This window comes from Odocoileus virginianus, chromosome 10 (genome assembly GCF_023699985.2).
Source record: "Odocoileus virginianus isolate 20LAN1187 ecotype Illinois chromosome 10, Ovbor_1.2, whole genome shotgun sequence".
In the NCBI taxonomy this organism is placed as follows: domain Eukaryota; kingdom Metazoa; phylum Chordata; class Mammalia; order Artiodactyla; family Cervidae; genus Odocoileus; species Odocoileus virginianus.
Window position 1 is genome coordinate 22,302,908 of NC_069683.1, and position 21,038 is coordinate 22,323,945.

The window sequence follows — 21,038 nt, forward strand, 5'->3', positions numbered from 1 at the left end:
CTTCTGCCTTTAAATCCTCGTTCTGCCACTAACTACTCATAGATTGTGAGTGTTCTTTTTTACCCCCTCTCTGAGCCTCAGTTTTCCCACCTGTAAGCTGAGATCATTCTTGGGTTACCATGGAGATTAAATGAGTTCATAGGCATCTCAGTGGTAAAGAATCCACCTGCCAATGCAAGAAATGCAGGAGATGCAGGAGATGTGGGTTCGATCCCTGGGTCAGGAATATCCCCTGGAGAAGGAAAGGGCAGCCCACTCCAGTATCATTGCCTGGAAAATTCCATGGACAGAAGAGCCTGGCAGGTCCATGGGGTTTGCAAAGAGTCAGACATGACTGAGCAACTAAATGACATTACTTGGCCTGTAAAAGTTGCTTAAGAAGCAGGAATGACAAGTTAGATGCTCACATTACACATGAGATTTGCTTAGGCTCACGAGGAGAGGACATGAGGTTGGCTGGAATTCCAGGGTCTCGAATACCCAAATTCAGCCTCGCTGCTCACGATGGCCTAAGTTTGCCCCATTAGGTCCCTCAGGGAAGTTGGGCGCTGATAAATACCCGCAGGGATGAGGCAGGTGGCCAACTGTGACACAACAGGAAGCAGTTGGGACAGTGGGAACCCAGCACCCGAGCCAGGATACAGAGGCAGCCAGGGCTCCGCTCCGGGCAACCACTGCAACATACAAAGGTGGCAAGAGCATGGCCACGCCTGTCCATTTTTAAAACAACCCAGAAACCTGGATTTTTATGTCGAATTTCCCAAATTTGACACATGTTTCCTGAGACATTGTTAGTGCGAAGTCAGCCCCAAATCATGAGCCTCGTGATGCTTGGTCTGGACACAGGTGTCATTTTCCACGCCAGGCCACGCCTGTTGTTTTCAAATCTTCTGCCCTCCACTTGCAGGCAGATTCCCTGTCCGCTGATCAGGCCACTTCAAACCCACTCTCTGACTTGGCGTAGGTGGCCTAAGATCAAAAAAGATGAGCAGCCCTGTCTCAGCCCAGGAAATGGGGGTGAGGAAGAGGTCAACCACGGGGAAGAGAGGGCTCTCCCCAAAGGACCGAAGCCCCTTGGCCTAATCCGTCTCCTGCAGGCACTCCCCTGATACAGCCTGGACTTGGCAGTAGGACCAAAGGGAACATTGAGAGCTCAAGCCCCTGTGATCTCCATCAATCACCTCAAATGAACATAGGCAGTCTAAGTGACCAAAGTGCTTGGTAGGCAAAAGCAACTTCAAAACAAGATTGCTCATAATGAGATACCACTTCACACCCACTAGGATGGTTACCATCAAAGAGACAGATAATAACAAGCGTTGGTGAGGATGTGGAAAACTGGAGCCCGCAGACATTGCTGATGGGAATGTAAAATGGTGCAACCACGATGGGAAACAGTCTGGCAGTTCTTCATAAAGTTAAACACAGAGTTACCACATGACCCAGCAATTTTACTCCTGGGTATATACTCCGAGAGGAATGAAACCATAAAGCTACACAGCAACTTGTTTGAGAGTGTTCACAGCAGCATTATTCATGATGGCCAAAGGCAGAAACAAGCCAAATATCCATAAAATGATGAATGGATGAGCAAAATGTCGTGTATCCACACAATGGAAATTATTCAACAGTCAAAAGGAATGAAGCACTGAAACAGGCCACCAAAACATTAGGACACCCCATGAAAACATTAGGCTGAGTGGAAGCTAATTAAAAGACCACATTTCATAAGATTCCATTTATACTAAAAGTCTAGAATAGGCAAATCTATAGATACAGAAAGGAGATTAGAGGTTGCCTAGGGCTTGGTGTGATGAAGAGACTTGGCAGAATGATAGCTAAAGGGTATAGTTTTTCTTTTGGGAGTGATAAAATATGTTCTAAAATTGGCTGTGGTGATGGTTACATAACACTAAAATCCATTGAACTGTTACACTCTAAGTGGGTAAATTGTATACAGGACTTACATATCAGTAAAGCTATTACAAAAAAAAAAAATAACCTCAAAACTAAGATTGCTGCCTTTAATTACCTTCTTTTTTCTTTTTTTAAAGATCTTTTTTTCTGATGTGGATCATTTTTAAAGTCTTTATTGAATTTGTTATAATATTGCTTTTGTTGTTTATGTTATGGTTTTTTGGCCATGAGATATGTGGGAGCTTAGCTCTTCAACCAGGGATCAAACCCACACCCTCTGCATTGGAAGGAAAAGCCTTAACCACTGAACTGTGAAAGAAGTCTCCTTAATTGTTGTTTAGTTGCTAAATTGTGTCCAACCCTTTTGTGACTCCAGGGACAGTAGCTCTCCAGTCTCCTCTGTCCATGGGATTTCCCTGGCAAGAATACTGGAGTGGATTGCACTTCCTTCTCCAGGGGATCTTAATTACCTTCTATTAAAAAGAAATTCTATCCATATCACTCTTTTCACTGTAGCCACACTGGAGAAGACAGGTCAAGAGCTCTAAAAGGGTGGTTTTCCTCAAAAGCACAGGGCTCAAACAAGGGTAACCAACTAGTCTGGTTTGCCTGAGATAGTCCAGTGTTAGCACAGAAACTCTGGTGTCCCAAACATAGATGGTTGACAACCCTAATACCCACTCTTTCCCAGAGCACAGGAATGTTCTGCCCTTCCATGCAGCCAATGGCTAGAACCAAGTCTCCATATAAATAATCCTTCCCCATTTGGGGTGTAAGTCATCCTTAGTCAGTGACCCTTTTGACCCTCTCATCAGAAGGTTTGTTTTTTTATTTAATTATTGTTGCTCCTAATTTACAGATGAAGAAACCGAGGTTCAGTGAGGAAATAACTAGCCAGAATCACACAGGAGCCAGAAATTGAACCTGGATTTTTCCAAAACCCAATTCACCCCTTCCACTCATCATCTTGTCTCTTATCTTACCACTGGGTTGAGTGTCCAGGAACACTATGAGATTGTTCTTGGCCCCTGGGGAAGGTAGTCAGACATCCAGAGAGAAAAAGCATGAGCTTTCAGCTACAGGAAGACAGGAGACAGCACAGACTCTGGAGCTAAAACGCTCAAGTCTGGGCTTTGCCAAAATTTTAGTTGTATGAACTTGGACGAGTTAACTTGACTTCTCTGTGTCTCAGCTCCCCCTTATGTAAAACGGTAAAAATTATAGTACTCTGTGTGTGTGCGTGTGTATATCACATTGGATTGCTATAGGAAGTAAATAAATCAATAAGTGTGAAATGATTAGAATGGAGTGTGGCACATGTATTAAGTCAATCCATTTAATACATTTATTTAATAATACAAATGTACATTTATTAAATAAATTGGTGTCATTAAGTAAATGAAAGCAAGCACAGATCCACATACCCAGTACTGGAAAGATATCAGACTAGGTTTAACAAAAACCAGAATGTGAGACCAAATCATGCAAGTAAACTCTTAACATTCGTTCTGCTGCTTCCCATGTAAATGTTCCTGGCTGAGAAACTGCTAGAAACTCTTCGGGCCGTAGACACACCTTTAGCCTCAACATGGCGGTGGCAGTGTGGGCAGTCCTGGCGAAATGGGATGGTCTGACGCTGGGGTGCAGGCCCTGCCTGGCACTGACTAAGCCCAGGATTCCCCTCACCGCATGCAGGCCCACAAGGGCACGGAGAACTGTTAGGTAGCTCCTTCCACGGGGGCAAGTGGGTGTGTGATCAACATCATTTTTTGATCAGCATCAGCTTCAGCTGAAGTTCAAGAGGCTCAGAGAAGCTCAAGAATTTGTTCAAGGTAAGTTAACAAGGAGAGTTCGGATTCAACCTTAGGTTAAATTCTAAAGCTCCTATGCTTTTCTGGCTCCATGGAATAGTTGTTATTGCTATGTAACAAATTACCTCAAAGCTTAGCAGCTTAAAACCACAAACACTCATAAGGCCAGAGATCCAGGAGTGGTTTAGCTAGGCAGTTCTGGCTCAGAATCTCTTGTGAGCTTGTAGTCAAGGTGCTGGCCATGGCCACTGTCATCTCAACACTCTACCAGGGCTGAGAATCCACTTCAAAGCTCGGTCATGAGGCTCTTGACAGGCTTTTTAGTTTCTGGATGGCTATTGGTCAGAGGCTTCAGTTTTTCACCACAGGAATCTCTCCAGAGAACTTTTCATATCATGACAGCTTGTTTTCCTGGAAGCAAGAGATTCAGGAAAAAGAAATCAGACAAGGAAAAAAAAAGTACTGAGAAGCTGTCTAGTTTATAACTAATCTTAGTTTAAACTAATCTTAGATGTGACATACCACCACTTCTGACACCTGCTGTTGGTCACACAGACTAACTGAGGCACCATGTGGGAGGGGAGCTCACAACGGTGTGAATACCAGGGAGCAGGGGTCATTGAAAGCCAGCTTGGAGGCTGGTGACCATTCTGCCCATCTTCCCAAAGTAAGATAGAAAGCACAGACCTGCAAATAATAAGGTAATATCCTGAAGAAAAGTCTGAGAAAGTAATTTTTAAAATGAATTAATTAATTTTAATTGGAGGCTAATTACTTTACAATATTGTGTTGGTTTTTGCCATACATTAACATGAACCAGCCAGGGGTGTCCGAGGGGTTGTTAACAAACATTTAGTTCACTCAAAGCAGTGGATGGCCCTATGGATACAGGCAGAAGTAAACCTAGAGTTTACAGGGACTAATTGGCAGAAAAGAAAAATCAAGCCATGTGGTCCTGGGAGAAAAGACGAGGGAGAAGCCAGGAAAGAGAGCTGGGATCAGGACTCCAGGACAAGGTGGACAATCTTCTAGTCCAGATAGAGGTTCATTCTCAACAGCCTATGTCTGTTGTCCTGGGTCTGGACAACATCCCCACAGAAAATGGGAGACCAAAAGGAAGAGGCGGGAGAAAGAGAAGGCAGAAAAACTAATGACCAATTTCTGGATTCACAGTTAGACATTCTTTCTCTGGCTTAAATTCATCAGAACCTGTTTCGAGCTAAATTTCATGAAGGAGCTGGGATGGAAAAAGAAAGAGACAACTAGATAGGAAAGATGCACAAGGGAACTGTCAGAGGTTGGGGGATGGAGGGCAGAGGCGGTAGGTGGTTCCTTCAAAACCAAATTCCAGGACTTTACAATTTAAATCTGTTCCAAAATGGGATCTAATCACTGGGCAAATCAAGAGTCCTGTACTATCCACTCAAAACCATCCTTACATTCGTTACAATTATTTTGTTGAATCAATGAATTAAATCATTTCCATGAACCACACCTCCCATCCCCGCTATAGGTGTCATAATAACCTAGTTAGGTAATATCTTTCATTGGAGTCCCTTTCTACTCCTTTGCCCTAAAATTTCCCCACCCGCTTATCAGAATGGATCTCCTCCAGGACTAGAGAAAGTCATCAACACCTCATTTGGATAAGGTTAATAATACCAGCTCCTACCTACCCCAGGGACAGAAAGGAAACTGAACACGTGAAAGCAATCTTCGAGACAGGTTGGGTGGGGGTGGGGGGTACATGCCAAGAATTTGTAATGACGTGCACAGCCATATTTTAATTCTGCACAGCCATATTTTAGTTCCGATCGGCCAGGTATGATGATCACCCCAGAACAGCTACGTTTCCAAGGTGCTCCTCAAGCCTGCAGATGCAGTTCCCCAATCACCCAGTCCACCCACACGAGCCAAGGAAATCAGTTTTCCCCGGACCTGGCGAGTAGACAAAGTGGCTCAGTCGTGTCGGACTCTTTGCGACCCCATGGACTGCAGTCTATCGGGCTCCTCTGTCCATTGGATTTTCCAGGCAAGAGTACTGCAGTGGGTTGCCATTTCCTGCGCTAGGGATCTTCCCGACCCAGGGATTGAACCCACGTCTCCCGCATTGTAGGCGGACGCTTTTACCGCCCGAGCCACCAGGGAAGCCAATTTCCTGCCCCGAAAAGCATCCAGCGCCTCCGTCCAGCAAATCCCACGGTCCTCGAGTCCCCGGGCTTGAGCAGCCCCGCCTTCGCGCCCTGCTAGGCGCCTCCCCATCCCCGAGCTCCGCAACTCAGGCCGCTCCCGCCACCCTGAAGAACTACAGCCCCCGGTATGCCCCGCGCGGCTATCGGAGCCACGTGACCGCGCTTCTACGCCTACCTCGGTCACGTGACTCGGGGAAGATGGCCGCGCTGACGGCGGAGAACTTTGCAGCTCTCCAGAGCCTGCTGAAGGTAAATGGGAGGGCTGGGAGCAGCGCAAGACGGGCCTTTGCCTCCGAGACTTTGGACAGAGCAGGAGTTGAGAATAATCCAACCCTGATTTGGAGCCACGACTCTGCCACTGCCTCTCACTGTGACCTATGGCAGGGGGTTGCGCCTTTCCGAGCTTTTTGATAGTAGGAACAAAATTAATATCGCGTTGACAGCATAGTGGGGAAACAAACAAGACAATGGACTTGAAGGTGCCAGACGAAGGTGCCCTACTAAAAGTCTCTGGGGCTGGCTTTTGGGATTGGCGCATTGGGGTAGTAATCGCTAGATCCGCCTTACCAGTTCCCCATGCACTTTAATTTTGAGATCTTGATTTACAGGCACTTGCGGGGGAAAAAAAAAAAAAACAACCTATACAGAGAGATCCTATTTGCCCATTACCCAGTTTCCCCTAGTGGTAGCATTTTGCAAAGCTCTAGTATGATACCACGACGAGGATATTGACATTGATAGTCAAGATGCAGAACATTTCCATCACCATACGGTTTTCCATGTTCCCCTTGTAGAGCTACACCCACTTGCCCTCAGCCTTCACTCCCTCCCTAAACTCCGGCATTCACTAATTTGTTCTTCATTTCTATAATTTTCTCATTTCAAGAATGTTCTATAAATGAAATAATACAATATACAACCTCTGGGGACTGGCTTTTTTCACTGAGCCCAGTTTTCTGGAGAATCATCCATGGTGTATGTATCAATAGTTCTTTCTTTTTAGTTACTTAGTAGTTTTCCATGGTATGACATCTGCAGGGTTTTTTGCTGTTACAAATAAAGCTGCTGTAAACACTTGTATACAGTTTTTTTGTATGAGCCTAAGTCTTAGTTCTCTGAAATGAGTGCCTCGGAGCACATTTCTGGATCTTTTAATAGTTGCATGTTTTGGGGGTTTTGTTTTGTTTTTATGAAACTCCAAAAATCTCCAGAATGGCTATACCACTTTACATTTGCAACAGCAATGCATGAATGATCCAGTTTCTCCCCATCCTCACCACATTTATTGGCATCACTATATTTTATCTGAGCTATTCTGATAGGTGTGTATGTCTATCTCATTGTGGCTTGAATTTGAATTTGAATTTCTCTAATGGTTAATGATTTTGGACTTCTTTTCATGTGCTTACCATCTGTATCTCTTCAGAGAAATATCTGTTTATATCTTTTGTTCATACTCTAATTGCATTGTTTGCTTTTTACTTTGAGTTTCTTAAAGAGAGTGTAGTCCTTTGTTATATCTGTGGTTTGCACATATTCTTTCCTAGTGTATAGCTACAGAGAATTGGTGGCTCACCCAGGAGAAATGTATTGTCTTCCAGTTCTGGAGGCCAGAAGTGTGAGATCAAGGTGTCAGTCAAAATGGTTCCTTCTGAGTGCTTTGAGGGATAGTTTGTTCCATGCTTCTCTCCTACTGTCTGTTGGTTTCTGATAATATTTCATGTATGTAGTGTCTGCATTCACTTTCACATGGCGTTCTCCCTGTTGGCATCTGTTTCTAAATTTCCCTTTTAATTATGGCAGCAGTCACACTGGATTAGAGTTCACCCTGTGCTCCTCAGGGCTTCCCTGGTGGCTCAGATGGTAAAGAATCTGCCTGCAAAGTAGGAGACCTGGGTTCCATCCCTGGGTTGGGAAGATCCCCTGGAGGAGGACATGACATGGCAACCCACTCCAGTATTCTGGCCTGGAGAATCCCATGGACAGAGGAGCCTGGTGGCCTACTATCCATATGATCGCACAGAGTAGTACACGACTGAAGCAACTTACCAACTCAGCTAACCCTGAGTCTTCACTAGACAGGTCTTCACTTATCTTCACTAGTTACATTTGCAGTATGCGTGCATGCATGCAATCCTATTTCCAAATGAGATTACATTTTGAGATCCTGAGAGTTATGACTTCAATAAGTGAATTTTAGGGGACACAGTTTAGCTTGTAACAGGAGCTTTTGCAGAACAAAGGTTTTAATTTTGATGAAGTTCAGTTTTTCAAAAAAAAATTTCCTTACGTGAACTGTGGGTTTTTTGTTTTTTTTTTTAAAGAATTGTACTTTTGGTATAAATTCTCAGAACTCTTTGTGAAGCCATAGCTCTCAAAATTTTTCCCTATTTTTTGCTTATAGTTTTATATTTTCCATTTATATATCTTTTAACATTTAAGCCCGTGACCAGTTTTGCTTTAATTTTGTATAAGGTGTGTGAGATACTTTGAGGTTTTTTCCCCCCACCTTTAGCCTATGAATATCCAGTCGTTCAAGTACCATTTGTTGAAAAGTCTATTTTCTCTGTTGAATTGCTTTTGCAATTTTGTCAAGAATCAGTCAGGCATATTTGCATAGGTCTACTTCAGAGGTCTTTGGTTTGTTTCATTGATCTATTTGTTTATCCCTCTGAAAATACCATATATTCTTGATTATCATAGCTATATAATAAGTTTTAAAATCAGGCAGATGAATTCCTCCTATTTCATTCTTTATCAAAATTACTTTAGGTATTCTAATTCTTTTGCCTTTCTATATATAAATCTATAGAATGATCTTGGATATATTTTTTAAAAAGAAAATTTGCTGAGATTTTCATAGGAATTGGGTTAAATTTGTTTGTCATTTAGGAGCAAATTGACATCATCTTAATGTGTTGGATCTTCCAATCCATGATCACGATGGGTCTCCCCATTGATTGAGATCTTTGATTTTTTTATCTGTGCTGTGTAATTTTCAGCATACAAGTCCTGTACATGCTTTGTTAGATTGATTCCTAAGTATTTCTTCTGTTGTTTTTTTTTGAGCAGTTGCAAATGATATTATACTTTTAATTCTAGTGTCCACATGTTCATTGCTAGTGTGTAGAAATACACCTGATTTTTGTATGTCTCTTGGATTTGCAAACTGCTGACCTCATTTATTCTAATAATTTTTTGTACATTTCCTTGGGCTTTCTCATAGACTGTCATGCTGTCTGCAGATAGGGACAGTTTTATTTCTTCCTTTCTGATCTGCAGACCTTTTCTTTCTTCGCCTTGCCTTTTTTTAGTGGCTAGAATTTTCAGCACTATGTGGAGTAACAGTAGTGAGAGGAGACAGCTTTGTTCTTGTTCCCAACTTTAGTCTTTCATCGTTAAGTATGCTGTCTCTAGGTTTTTTGGCAGATGCTCTAAATCAAGTTATGGAAGTTCCACTTTATTCCTAATTTTATGAGAGTTTTCATCAAGAATGGATGTTTAATTTTATCTACTGCTCTTTCTACATTGACTGATATCCTGTGATTTTCTTCTTGAGCCTGTTAATATGGTGGACTACATAGATTTTCAAATACTGAACTGACCTAGCTAGCATCCCTGGAGTAAATTCGACCTGGTTATAGTGAATAATGCTTTTTATATATTGCTAAATTCTTATTTGCTAGTATTTTGTTAAGGATCTTTGCATCTCTTTTTATGAGGGATATTGGTCTATTGTTTGGTTGGTTTTACTTATATTCTCTGTCTGATTTTGGTATCAGAGTAATGCTACCTTTGTCAAATGAATTGGGAAATATTTCCTCCTTTTCTGTTTTCTAGGAAAAGATTATGTAGAATTAGTTAATTCTTTCTTTAAATGTTTGTTAGAATTCTCCAGTGAAACCATCTGGGTCTGGCAATTTCTTTTCTAGGGGTTTTTAAATTACAAATTCAGTTGCCTTAATAGTTATAGGACTGTTCAAGTTTTCAATTTTATTTTGGGAGAGTTGTGGTAGTTTGTGTTTTTTTGAGAAATTGATCCATTTCATTTAAACTGTCAAATTTATATGTGTATAGTTGTTTGTATTTAGTTATTCTCTTATTTTCTTTTTGAAATCTGCGGGGTCTATAGTGATATTCCCTACTGCCTTCCTGATAATGGTAATTAGTGTTTCCTTTCTTTTTAACTTTGTCAGTTTTGCTAAAAGTTTGTTAATTTTTAAAAATTTATTTAATTTAGTTAATTAATTTTTTAAAGTTTGATATTTTCAAAGAACCAGTTTTTTGTTCCATAGATTCCTCTTTTTTCCTGTTTTCATTTTTTTTAGTGTCTGCTCTTTGTTATTTCCTTCCTTCTTCCTTTAGGTTTATTATGCTCATGTTTTTCTAGGTCCTTAAGATGAGAACTTGGGTTATTTTTTTGAGATTTTTTCTCTTTTCTAATGTATGCATTCAGTGCTGTAAATTTCTCTGAAATAAGTTATTTCATGTATTTTAAAATTTTCCCTTGAGACTGTCCATCTAGTCTGTGTATTATTGTTTCCAAATGTTTGGACACATTTCTTTGATCTTTCTTATTGATTTCTAGTTTGATTCTGTTGTGTTCGCTGACAGCACTCTCTATGATTTCTGTTCTTTTGAATTCATTTGGTTTGTTTTTTGGTTCAGAATATCATCTATCTTGGTATATGTTCAGTGAGCTTTTGAAAACAGTGTGTATTCTGTTGTTACTGAGTGGTGTTCCATAAATGTCAATTAGGTTGATTGATGGTGTTGTAGAGTTCTGTATCCTTGTTGAATCTGGTGTAGTTGTTGTATCAATTGTTGAAAGAGGGGTGTTAAAGAGTCCAGCTGTATATATGGATTTGTCGATTTCTCCTTTCACTTCTTTTTGCTTCCCATATTTAGTAGCTCTCTTGCTGAGTGCTTACATTCAGAATGTCTTCTTGGTGGACAGAAATTTTTATCATTATTTAATGTCCCTCTCTGTCTCTGGTAATTTTCTCTGCTGTGAAGTCTACTTTATCTGATGGTCATGTAGCCACTCTTGCTTTCCTGATTGCATGATCTCTTTTTCCATTCTTTTACTTTTAATCTGTTTCTGTCTTTATATTTGAAGGGAGTTTCTTGTAGACAGCATTTAACTGATCATATTTCTTAATCTAGCAGCCCCCAACCTTTTTGGGACCAGGGACCATTTTTGTGGAAGACAGTTTTTCCACAGACTGGGTTGGGGGGCCGTGGTTTTGGTATGATTCAAGTACAATACATTTATTGTGCACTTTATTTCTGTTATTATTATATCACCTCCACCTCAGATCATCAGGTATTAGATCCTGGAGGTTGGGGACCCCTGTTTTAATCCACTTAGCCTTTATTTTTTGTTTCTTTAATTTTACTGCCTTTCTGTGGGTTATTTGACCAGTTGACCATTAGGAAGAATTCCATTTTGATTTATTTATAGTGCTTTAAAATGTAATTATCTTTATAACTCTTATAGTGGTTGTTCAACTTATTACATTTATTTACATAACATCACAATCTCCGTGGCAATATCAGTATCATCATTTTACCAGGTAGAGTGAAGTAGTCCCTTATTTATGATATAGTTATCTTAAATACTTCCTCTACATACATTTAGAGCCACATCGGAGAGTGGCCTTTCTTTTTGCTCATATATCCCAGACTGAGTTGAAGAAGAGGGCCACCCAGATGCCCAGTGGGTGAAAACAAAGAAACTCCAGCAAATACTTGCTTTCTCTTATCGAAGACCAAGAAAGGGATAGCTTAGGAAGACAGAAAACTGTTAGACAATAACTGTTTTACTCCACCAAAACACCGCAGAAAAAACTGTGGCTTCCCTGCTTCCTGCTATGTCAGCAGAGGCTGAGGGGGAACACAGACTCCTGGCTTGTGAGGCTGTGACAAGATGTTTCAGCGCCCCCTCCGTTGGCGTCTAGGGAGCTGACTTCCATCCCCACCAGCTGGTTCCACCACCCCATGGTATGAGTGGAAACTACATGGAGCCAGGACTTCCGCCTCTGCGCAGTAGCAGTGAGGAACCCCCACGTTACAGTGTCAACCCAACTAGGGGAGCTGGGCTTTTATTCCTATTGTTCGTCATGAAGCCGCATCCTCCCCACCACACACACACACTCCCCGTGCTGTCTGAGCGGCGAAAGAGGAAGCCAGCTAAAATAGAAGGCTTAAACAAGATCCACAGTCTCAAGACAGACTATGACCACGTCATTCCTTGGTCATGAGGTCCCTAGAAGGTCTGTCTTCTCCTCTCCCTTTTCAGCACTGTCTTATATTTCTAGAAAGTGCCTGGGGAGTTTAACTGTGTTTAGCAGGAAAAATAAGTAAAAGTACATCTGCCTCATCTTCCCAGAAATGGAAGTGTCCTGTGCCCCTCTTAGGCGTTACACCTTGACCGAGACTGTATTAAGTTCTTGGGAAATGTATTGTCACAGTCTGAGTTTGTTTGTTGTTTTGACTTTTTCCATCTGTGAATTAATTTATAGGCCTCCTCGAAAGATGTTGTCAGACAGCTGTGCCAAGAGAGCTTTTCCAGTTCGGCCCTTGGCTCCAAGAATCTCTTGGATGTTACGTGTTCCAGCTTGTCTGTGACCCAGGAGGAGGCAGAACAAGTAAGTGTGGTCAGAAATGACCTCTGGCTGCTGGCTTCTCGGCTCATCAGTCTCTTTGTTGACGTCCCAGCCACTGCCACGTCCAAGGGACTTTTTCCCCTGAATTATCTGTTGACATTATAGCAACTTAAAATAGATGATTTTTTTTTTTAATGTTAGGGAACTTGGTGGGAACCTGCTGTGTATCACAGGGAGCTCGGCCCTGTGCTCTGTGGGGGCCTAGAGGCACCCCTGTAGGATGAGGGGGCGAGAGGGAGACCCAAGAGGGACGGGATATATGTGTACTTATAGCTGATACACTTTGGTGGTGGTTTAGTTGCTGAGTCCTGTCTGTCTCCTGTGACCCTATGGACTGTAGCCCTCCAGGCCCCACTGTCCATGGGGATTCTCTAGGCAAGAATACTGGAGTGGGTTGCCATTTCCTTCTCCTGATACACTTTGTTGTGCAGCAGAATCTAACACAGTATTGTAAAGCAACTATGCCCCCCGCCTCCCCGGAAAAGCTGTTGTCATTGAACCATCACGTTGTTATAAATGAGGCATGGATGGGAAGACTATACCCAGAATCAGAGCTCTTGACCATTTCCTTTTCTGATTTGTTACTTAGGCAGTATGCACGAAAGCCACACTTGTGCTTTTCTGAGCTGAGCAACCTCTCGTGGTGTCTGAGAAAGCCCTAAAGCAGAGAAAATTGCCTCCAGAGCATCTTGTTAGGTTCAGCTAAGGGGTGATTCTCACAAGACGAGGCCAGGCCACACTTGGCTATACATTCACTTGGAACAACACGGGTGGAATGTGGGCGTCCTAGCAGGGCAGCACCAGGCTCTCCTTCCACAGGGGGCTCTGCACAGCCAGCCTGGAGCTCTTTGCTCTCCTCGCCCTCCCTGGTGACAGCTGGGGGTAAGGAGGTGCATCCCAGCCCCTGTGGATGAAAAGCCCAAACTGCCCTGGAGCCAGAGCCAGTGCAGTAAGCACAGCTTCAGCGCTGGCAGGGACTGTGCGGCCACACTCGGGGAAGCCCGAGCCGTGGGCCCTGGTGTCTCCGCAGGCCTCCCGGGCCAGCGTCTGGGGACCAGTGCAGCATTGCCTAGTGACGCAGCTGACTTGCCGCTTCTCTCACGTTACCAGGGGAGCAGGCTAGAAAGTTAGCTTAAGGTCAGGGGCTTCGTTAACCCTTTGCCCACCGGCAGAGAGACTTTCTGGCAGGTTGATAGCATCCTTGGTCGGGCAGCTGCATGTCTTCTAAGCAGCAGGTGAACTTGGAGGCGGGCCGAGGCACGTGGGCATCAGCAGCCGGGCCCCCGGGGCCTCTGGACTCCTGAGACCCAGCGTGAGTGACGGGGGCGGGCGGCAGGCCCTCTTCCCAGCAGCGGATGGCGCCCTGCCCCCATCCCAGTGCCCCTCACCGCCCAGGCTCCCCATCTGCCCCGCAGCTGCTCCAAGCCCTGCACCGTCTCACCAGGCTGGCCGTATTCCGCGACCTCTCCTCCGCCGAGGCGATTCTGGCACTCTTTCCTGAAAATTTCCACCAGAACCTCAAAAACCTGCTGACAAAAATCATCCTGGAACACGTGTAAGTGCTCATTTCTTATAAATCTGGTATTTTTAAATTTCTCTTCTAGATAAAATGTGCTCATTCTTGAAAGGCAGGCACAGGTAAGCAAAAAAGAAGAAAACCATTAATTCCACCACCCAGAGGGTTAACAGTGTTCATTCCTTAACAGAAAACCTTTTTCGAGGGGTGTACTTTTTCCATTTACACAGAGAGAGATGGATTTTTGTTTTGCTTTTGTGTTTAACACAGTGGGGTCGTGCCTTTTTATAATTTGCTTATTTTCAGTTCACAGTATTAATGTGAATGGTATTCCAGGGTGATAAATATTTATCTTCAGCATTATTTTTAATGGTTAACTGTATTTCATTATATGAAGAAATTATGTATAATTTAGTTAACAGATACCTTAGTGTTAGACATTTAGGCTGTTGGCAGTTTTCACTTCAGTGAACAGTTTATTGGGGACCCTTTGCCCACATTGTGCTTAACTGTTTCCTTGCTGGTAGATGGTGATATTGGAGCTTGGCTTTTTGTTATCAAGTCAGCCATTGGGAAGATTGCACCAACTATTTCTCCATCAGTAGGACATGGGTGTACCACTCTGGCCACACCATCACCTGCACTGGGGGAATTTTTTTTTTTTTTACTTCCAAGTTTTACAAATGGCAAATGGTACCTCATTTCAATCTGCATATCTCTGGTATTGGGTTTCCCAGGTGGCACTGGTGGTAAAGAACACACCTGCCAATTCAGGAAGCATAAGAGACCCGAGTTCGATCCCTGGGTCAGGAAGATCCCCTGGAGGAGGGCATGGCAGCCCACTTTAGCATTCTTGCCTGGAGAATCCAATGGGCAGAGGAGCCTGGCGAGTTACAGTCCAAAGGGTGGCGAAGAGTTGGGCGTGACTGAAGTGCCTTAGCATGCTCCCATGAATCTTTGGTACTAGTGATGTCAAATATCTTTTTCATGTTATTGGTCATTTTTATTTCTTTTGTCAATTATCTGTACATTTTCTAGCTTGGAAAATCCTTTTCAGTACATACAATTTAAGCAGAACTGATTAACCAACCGCTGGTTAGCAGCAGGCTTGAACAGACCTCTGTGATAATCACAATAGATAACGCTTACTTACCAAGGGTTTTGTTGCTTATTTAGAAACCTCATGGGTAACCACATTTTACTGTGACTCTGCACCTCACTGTAGCATGATTGGCTGTAGCATTAGGTCTGTTTGGGTGTGTTTTATGTAAGGTGCCAACATTATGTAGTAGATGCCTAGTAACAAAGGATAAGTTGACCTTCTCTGTTTTGTCTCTGAGAACAGTAGTACAGTGTGATTACAGTGCTTTCAGCCTTCTCTTGTTTTTCCTAAGCCTTGAAAACTGAGCACCCATGGTCTCTGCATCACTCGATTCTGTAAAACAAACAGCTGCTCCTTGGAGGGCGCATTTCTCTCGTCCTCTCCTGTCAGGAGGGGATTGTAGGTTTGAAGATCACAGAAGGAGCGGAGGCCCAGACTCACGGGCCTCATTATCAGAAGACTCAGTTGTCATCCCTTTTCCATTCTGTTTTCCTCATCTTTCCCCAAACAGATCTACCTGGAGAGCTGAAGCCCAAGCGAATCAGAGTGAGTACCAAGGAGTCTGCCTCTTCCCCCACCTGCTTCCTCCCCAGCCCCAGCCCTAAATCTGCTGGAGTTCTTAACTAAAACCAAGGTGAATTGACCCAATCCCAAACCCAACAGTGTTTGTTCTGCATTCCTTTTTAATTCTACTTTTTAATATCGTTTCCGATTATAAACTTAATAGAGGCATGTTGTTAAAAAAAAAACAAGAAAACCCAGTGTTCAAAGCAGAAAGTACTTACAATGACTGTGTTTCCATTAGAAAACAAATTAACCATAATTGAAATTATTGTGAAAGAGTGAGTAAAACTGGGTGCTTGATAAATGGTCACTAAACTCGGTCATAGTGCTGCAGAACTCGGCCTGCATTAGCTCATTTAGTCCTCCCAGCAAGCCTGTAAACGGGGTGGGGCTCATCCCCATTTTACAGATGAGCAAACAGAGGCCCAGTGATTAAACAGGAATATAGAAGCCAAGCCTGTGCGTCTCTCAAACAAAAGCTCTTTCTGCTGTTGGCAAAGCTGCACATTTCCTGAAACTCAGGCCACGGCCTCATCTCCTCCCCATGTCACTCATTCCTCATTCTCTCCTGACATCTGGACGGCTGGGTGTTCAGGCCGAAGCCTGGAGGTGCTGTCCGCCAGGAGTCCACACTATAATAAGCTCAGGGCCACGAGCAGTGGTCAGGAAGGCCCAGGGCTTGCTGTGGGCTCTTGGGCCCCATCTCTCCGTCCCCCTCAGAGGCTTGCTGTGTGGACTAAGGGCCTTACACGTGTGCAGCTCCTAGAGCTGCCCGTCGTAAAGGCTCGGTCACTTGCTGGTGCGAGGGCTGAGCTGAGCTGTATCCCTGCAGTCTCTCTGCCGCGCCTGGTGGACCTGGACTGGAGGGTGGACATCAAAACCTCCTCAGACAGCATCAGCCGCATGGCCGTCCCCACCTGTCTGCTCCAGATGAAGGTATGGCCACCGTCATGCTCACTGGAAGGCCGGGGGGGCGGGGGCACGAGGGTCTTGGTGTCCCACTGCCCAGCGGAAATGCCAGTCTCCAAAATCACAGGATCTCTGTGTGTTTAGTCGCTCAGTCGTGTCCGACTCTGCGGCCCTTTGGACAGTAGCCTGCCAGGCTCGTTTGTCCGTGGAGTTTTACCAGGCAAGAATACTGAAGTGGGTAGCCATTCCCTTCTCCAGGGGATCTTCCTGACTGAGGGATCAAACTTGCATCTCCTGTGTCTCCTGCATTGTAGGCAGTTCTTTACCTGCTCAGCTGTCAGGGAAGCCCCTAACCCCATAAATTAAAAAACTGCAGCACCCCTAAAGAGCAGAGTATTTATTTAGAAAGTATATGTGAATTAGCTTAGTACAGTCATAATAAAACCTATACCAAAAGTATAAATACTTTTAAAAATAAAACAGACATGAAATACACATTTTAAAAATAATTTGCTGATACCTAAAGGTTACCTTTGACACTTATAGGAAGGTTTGGCTTTAACAATAGGAGCACGCACTCAAATTTCAAATTGTCTTCTTGATAAGCTTGGTATACTTTACTGAATTCTTGTCTAAACTAAGGGGGCTGTCGCTGTTTATACCATGCTGAACAGGGGCTCCTATTAGAAGCTGGAGAAGTGTCAGTTCTTCATTTTACTGTTTATAGGCTGTTGCCTCATTGGTGGTGTCTTCACAGTTATTTTCAGGAATCTTTTTAAGTCACATACCTGTTTTTAGGGTTTGTTTAGGTAAAACCTGGGCTTCCCTGGTGGCTCAGATGATAAAGAATCCACCTGCAATGCAGAAGACCTGAGTTCGATCGCTGGGTTGGGAAGATCCCCTGGAGAAGGAACTGGCAACCTGCTCTAGTATTTTTGCCTGGAAAATCCCATGGACAGAGGAGCCATGGACTACAGTCCATGGGGTCACAAAAAGTTGGACACGACTGAGCAACTAACAGTTTGAGGTTTTTTTTTTTTCTTTTTCAGTTTTTGGTTAAAACTAGATAAGGTGATGCTGTATTAGTTAACCACCAGACAGCCAGAAACTCAACACCAGTGAGAAAATGAAAACAAAGGGTGCCTCTAACAACTTAAGTTTTTAACTCTTAGTGTAAGACTTACTTAAAAAGATACAACTTTTAAAAAAGATGCAAACACATATAACTAGAGGTTGTAATATTTTTCCTGCATCCTGGAGGATTCTTCTATACCTGTAGAGCCCCGGCCTGAAGTGCCAGCGTGAACCCAGGCAGTGTTTCTCACTCGAGTGCTGAGTCGGGGGTGGGAGGGTAAGGGAGCCTGGGCTGCTCCGATTCCTGTTGGGAGCCCCTGAGATGGCTCCCGCCCTGTCCCCATTTGCTGGGTGACCCCAGGACTAGGCCTCGTGACTCTTTGACACCAGAGTCACATGTACACCTGTGACACCCTCGTGACACCAGAACCAGGTAAGGCCTGCGGGTTGAAGCGAGGAGGCCTTGACTCTGGGGAAATGTTCTCTTCTCAGATCCGGGAAGATCCCAGTCTGTGTGGGGACAGGCCCTCCGTGTCGGCCGTCACCGTGGAACTGAGTAAGGAGACGCTGGACACGATGCTAGACGGGCTGGGCCGCATCCGGGACCAGCTGTCCGCTGTGGCCAGCAAGTGAGGAGGCCGGAGGGCCCCAGCGCCCTGCCCGCCGCCCCCAGCACGTGGCGGCCCCCACAGTGCCCACCGCAGGGGTCGGGGCGGGGCCGGCACGAAATGGGGCTGGCATCCAGAAGGCACAGCTGGGTCGGGAGGAAACAGCCGGGCCCCCACGCTGTTCTCCTCACTCATCTTCCTTTTCCTCTTTCTGAAGTTGGTGGGCAGAAGCCACTGTCCCCACAAGGCTCCTGGGGGGGCTTCATGGCCTCTGTGGGGACAGGGAGGGAGCATTTGCCAGGCCAGTGGCCTCTGCCTGAGAGAGGGCGATTCAGGCCCAGGTTGTGGTGCTCGTCTTAGGCAGGCCCTGTCCAGCTTCACTCTGCGGAGCTCGCTTCTGCTCTGGAGCACGTGCAGGGAGCCAGGCGATGCCAGCAGTCGACCCCACAGACCGACCCCACAGAGCAGGGCCCTGCAGGGTGCCCGTCCTCCTGAGTCCAGAGCCTCCCCGAGCCCTTCACCCCTGCTAGACCACCTTTCAGTGTAGAAAGTGGGAATTCATTCCCTTCTTGATGGAGCCAGTGCCCCTTCCTTGATGTAATGGGACCACTCAGGGTGAAGAAGTGGCAGTGATTGGAAATAAACACCAGTTCTAAAAGCTTTGTGATCCCAGTGGCTTTTGTGGCTTGTCTTGGCTTGAGTCGTTGCCTTGGACCAGTGCTTCCTCTCATTCGTAAAGATGATCCTGACGTTGTCCTTCCCGGCTAATCCCATGACCATGGTGTGACCTGAAACCGGTCCCATGAACTGGCCCGACTTCCACATAGCCATCTGTCGCATAGAGCAAAAGCATGGTTGACGTCAGCAGGTGCTTCTCGCGAGAGCTGTTGATGAATGCACTCCTCGGTGGTCCAGTAGCTAAGACTCCACGCTTCCAGTGCAGGGGGCCTGGGTTCGATCCCTGGTCAGGGAACTAGATCCCATGTGCTGCAACTAAGACCCATTCCAGCCAGGTAAATAGTAGTTTAAAAAGTGTTCCTCAAGGAGTTTAACCAGATGGAATTGTCCCTGTCCCATGCCTGACACATCCCAGGGGCTCGGCGTAAGAGGTGCCCCTTCCTTATCCAGATCACTCAGTAGCAAGAGCCTGCAGTCTGCTCTGCGTGCCTCGTTTTGGCAGCTTCTTGGGTGATGTGTGTGGATGGCGTGCTTGGGAGGGTGGATGGAGGAGGTGGGGCCTCAGGTTAAGAGGATTCGCTTGACCTCAATTCTTGCCCACCCTGAGTTTTCACTTTCATTTTTTTATTTGGAATAATAATTGCATCTGCTTTATAGAACTTTTGTGCAGATTAAGTGGGATAACGTACCTAAAAAGCACTTAGCACTGTTAGGACAAATAAGAAGGGCTAGGTACTGTTAGCTTTGGGATGGAAAGTAGCTCTCTCTGCTCATTGTTTCATCTACTGTAACGGGGTTCGTATGACTGTGAGTGTTACTGTCCTTCCTTTATCGACGACGAAGTCAGCTCATCCAGGTAAAGTCACCTGCTGATAAGTTGCCTCGTCAGATCTTGGGCCCAGGTCTCTCTACCCCACGGGACTCTGCAAGGGACTTGGAGTTCTGTGACTTTAGCTCCATTTGAAAAAATATTGGGAACTGAAGTACAGATAAGAAATCTTACTTCTGCCCCCGCCAGTGAAACACTAGGGAAGTCAAGAAAAAGAATCCCCAGACTCCTCTCTGCCATCCCCTGGAAGCTGAGCTACCTTCTGTTAAAATGGCAGTTCTTGACCCATTAGGGGCTATATCCATTGAGAATCTAGTGAAAATCCTGAATCCTCTCTGTAGGAAGTGAACACTCAATTTTTTTATATTTAAGGACGAGCGTTCATGGACCCTGGGGGCCAGCCCACTGTCTCCAGGTTGAGAGCCCCTGGTTTCAGCCTCAGGTAGAGGTCAGCCTTGTCGTGACTTCATCCCCCTCTTTTTTTCCTTCCACTCCCTGTGATCCATAGACAGAGACCTCCAAATAATCTGTTTGCTGGGCTTCCGGTGGGGTTCCATAAGAAACTGACTTGAAGCAGGAAGCCCAGCAGAGGTGTCTGGACAACTGGACATTCCTTTAGCCAGATCCACCTGAACAAAACTGGGTGCATGACAATGAGAGCATTCAAGAAATAACATTGCGAGACTTCCCTGGAGGTCCAGTGGCTAAGTCTCTGCGCTTCCAATCCAGGGGATGTGGGTTCGATCCCTGATCAAGGGTCTAAGATCCCACATGCCATGTGGTGCAGGCAAAAATGGTAAGTGTTTGCCCCCCTGAAGTCAGTGGAGCGTGGTTCCTTGAGAATCCAGGCATTTACTGAGGAAGTCAGTTCAGAGACAGGGCTGAGTTAGAACTCCAATCTGGGTCTTCAGCTCAAAGGTCTGTGCTCTTTCTTGCCTTGATTTTGGAAAAAGAAAACCTGGGTTCTTTACAGATAGTGAAACTTTACCCTTAATCTGACGACATTCAGCTTCCTCCCTCAGAAAGCAGAGGTCAGTTCTACTTTCCCATTCCCTGCTTCTGGTGATTATCAGGTTCAAAGACCGTGAGTGACCTGGGGACCAGACATATGAGTCTTTCCCACACAAGCCAGTTCTCTAAACACACATGGTAGGCACCATGTCTAACGAT

General features: G+C 44.9%; 1 protein-coding gene and 1 long non-coding RNA gene across 2 annotated transcripts; one reads left to right on the plus strand and one right to left on the minus strand.

The window, feature by feature from the left end:
- Positions 1–3,243: 3,243 nt before the first annotated feature.
- LOC139037011 (uncharacterized) lies at positions 3,244–5,995 on the minus strand. Its single transcript, XR_011489790.1, has 2 exons — positions 5,667–5,995; positions 3,244–4,139 (listed from the first exon to the last, which is right to left on the minus strand). It is a non-coding gene; the product is annotated as an uncharacterized lncRNA (long non-coding RNA).
- Positions 5,996–6,084: 89 nt separating this feature from the next.
- Positions 6,085–19,019, plus strand: COMMD9 (COMM domain containing 9). The gene is made up of 6 exons (XM_020904974.2): positions 6,085–6,169; positions 12,445–12,570; positions 14,004–14,143; positions 15,718–15,752; positions 16,603–16,706; positions 18,246–19,019. Exons 1-6 carry the CDS (start codon positions 6,119–6,121, stop codon positions 18,384–18,386), a joined length of 597 nt encoding a protein of 198 aa, XP_020760633.2. The 5' UTR covers positions 6,085–6,118; the 3' UTR covers positions 18,387–19,019.
- Positions 19,020–21,038: the final 2,019 nt, after the last annotated feature.

What these genes read in the sequence shown, in the direction of transcription:
- COMMD9 (XM_020904974.2), top strand. Translation starts at nt 6,119, where the DNA reads ATGGCCGCGCTGACGGCGGAGAACTTTGCAGCTCTCCAGAGCCTGCTG. An exon ending in CTCTCCAGAGCCTGCTGAAG is followed by an intron (nt 6,170 to 12,444) that starts GTAAATGGGAGG and finishes ATTAATTTATAG; the next exon opens with GCCTCCTCGAAAGATGTTGT. An exon ending in CCTGTCTGCTCCAGATGAAG is followed by an intron (nt 16,707 to 18,245) that starts GTATGGCCACCG and finishes TTCTCTTCTCAG; the next exon opens with ATCCGGGAAGATCCCAGTCT.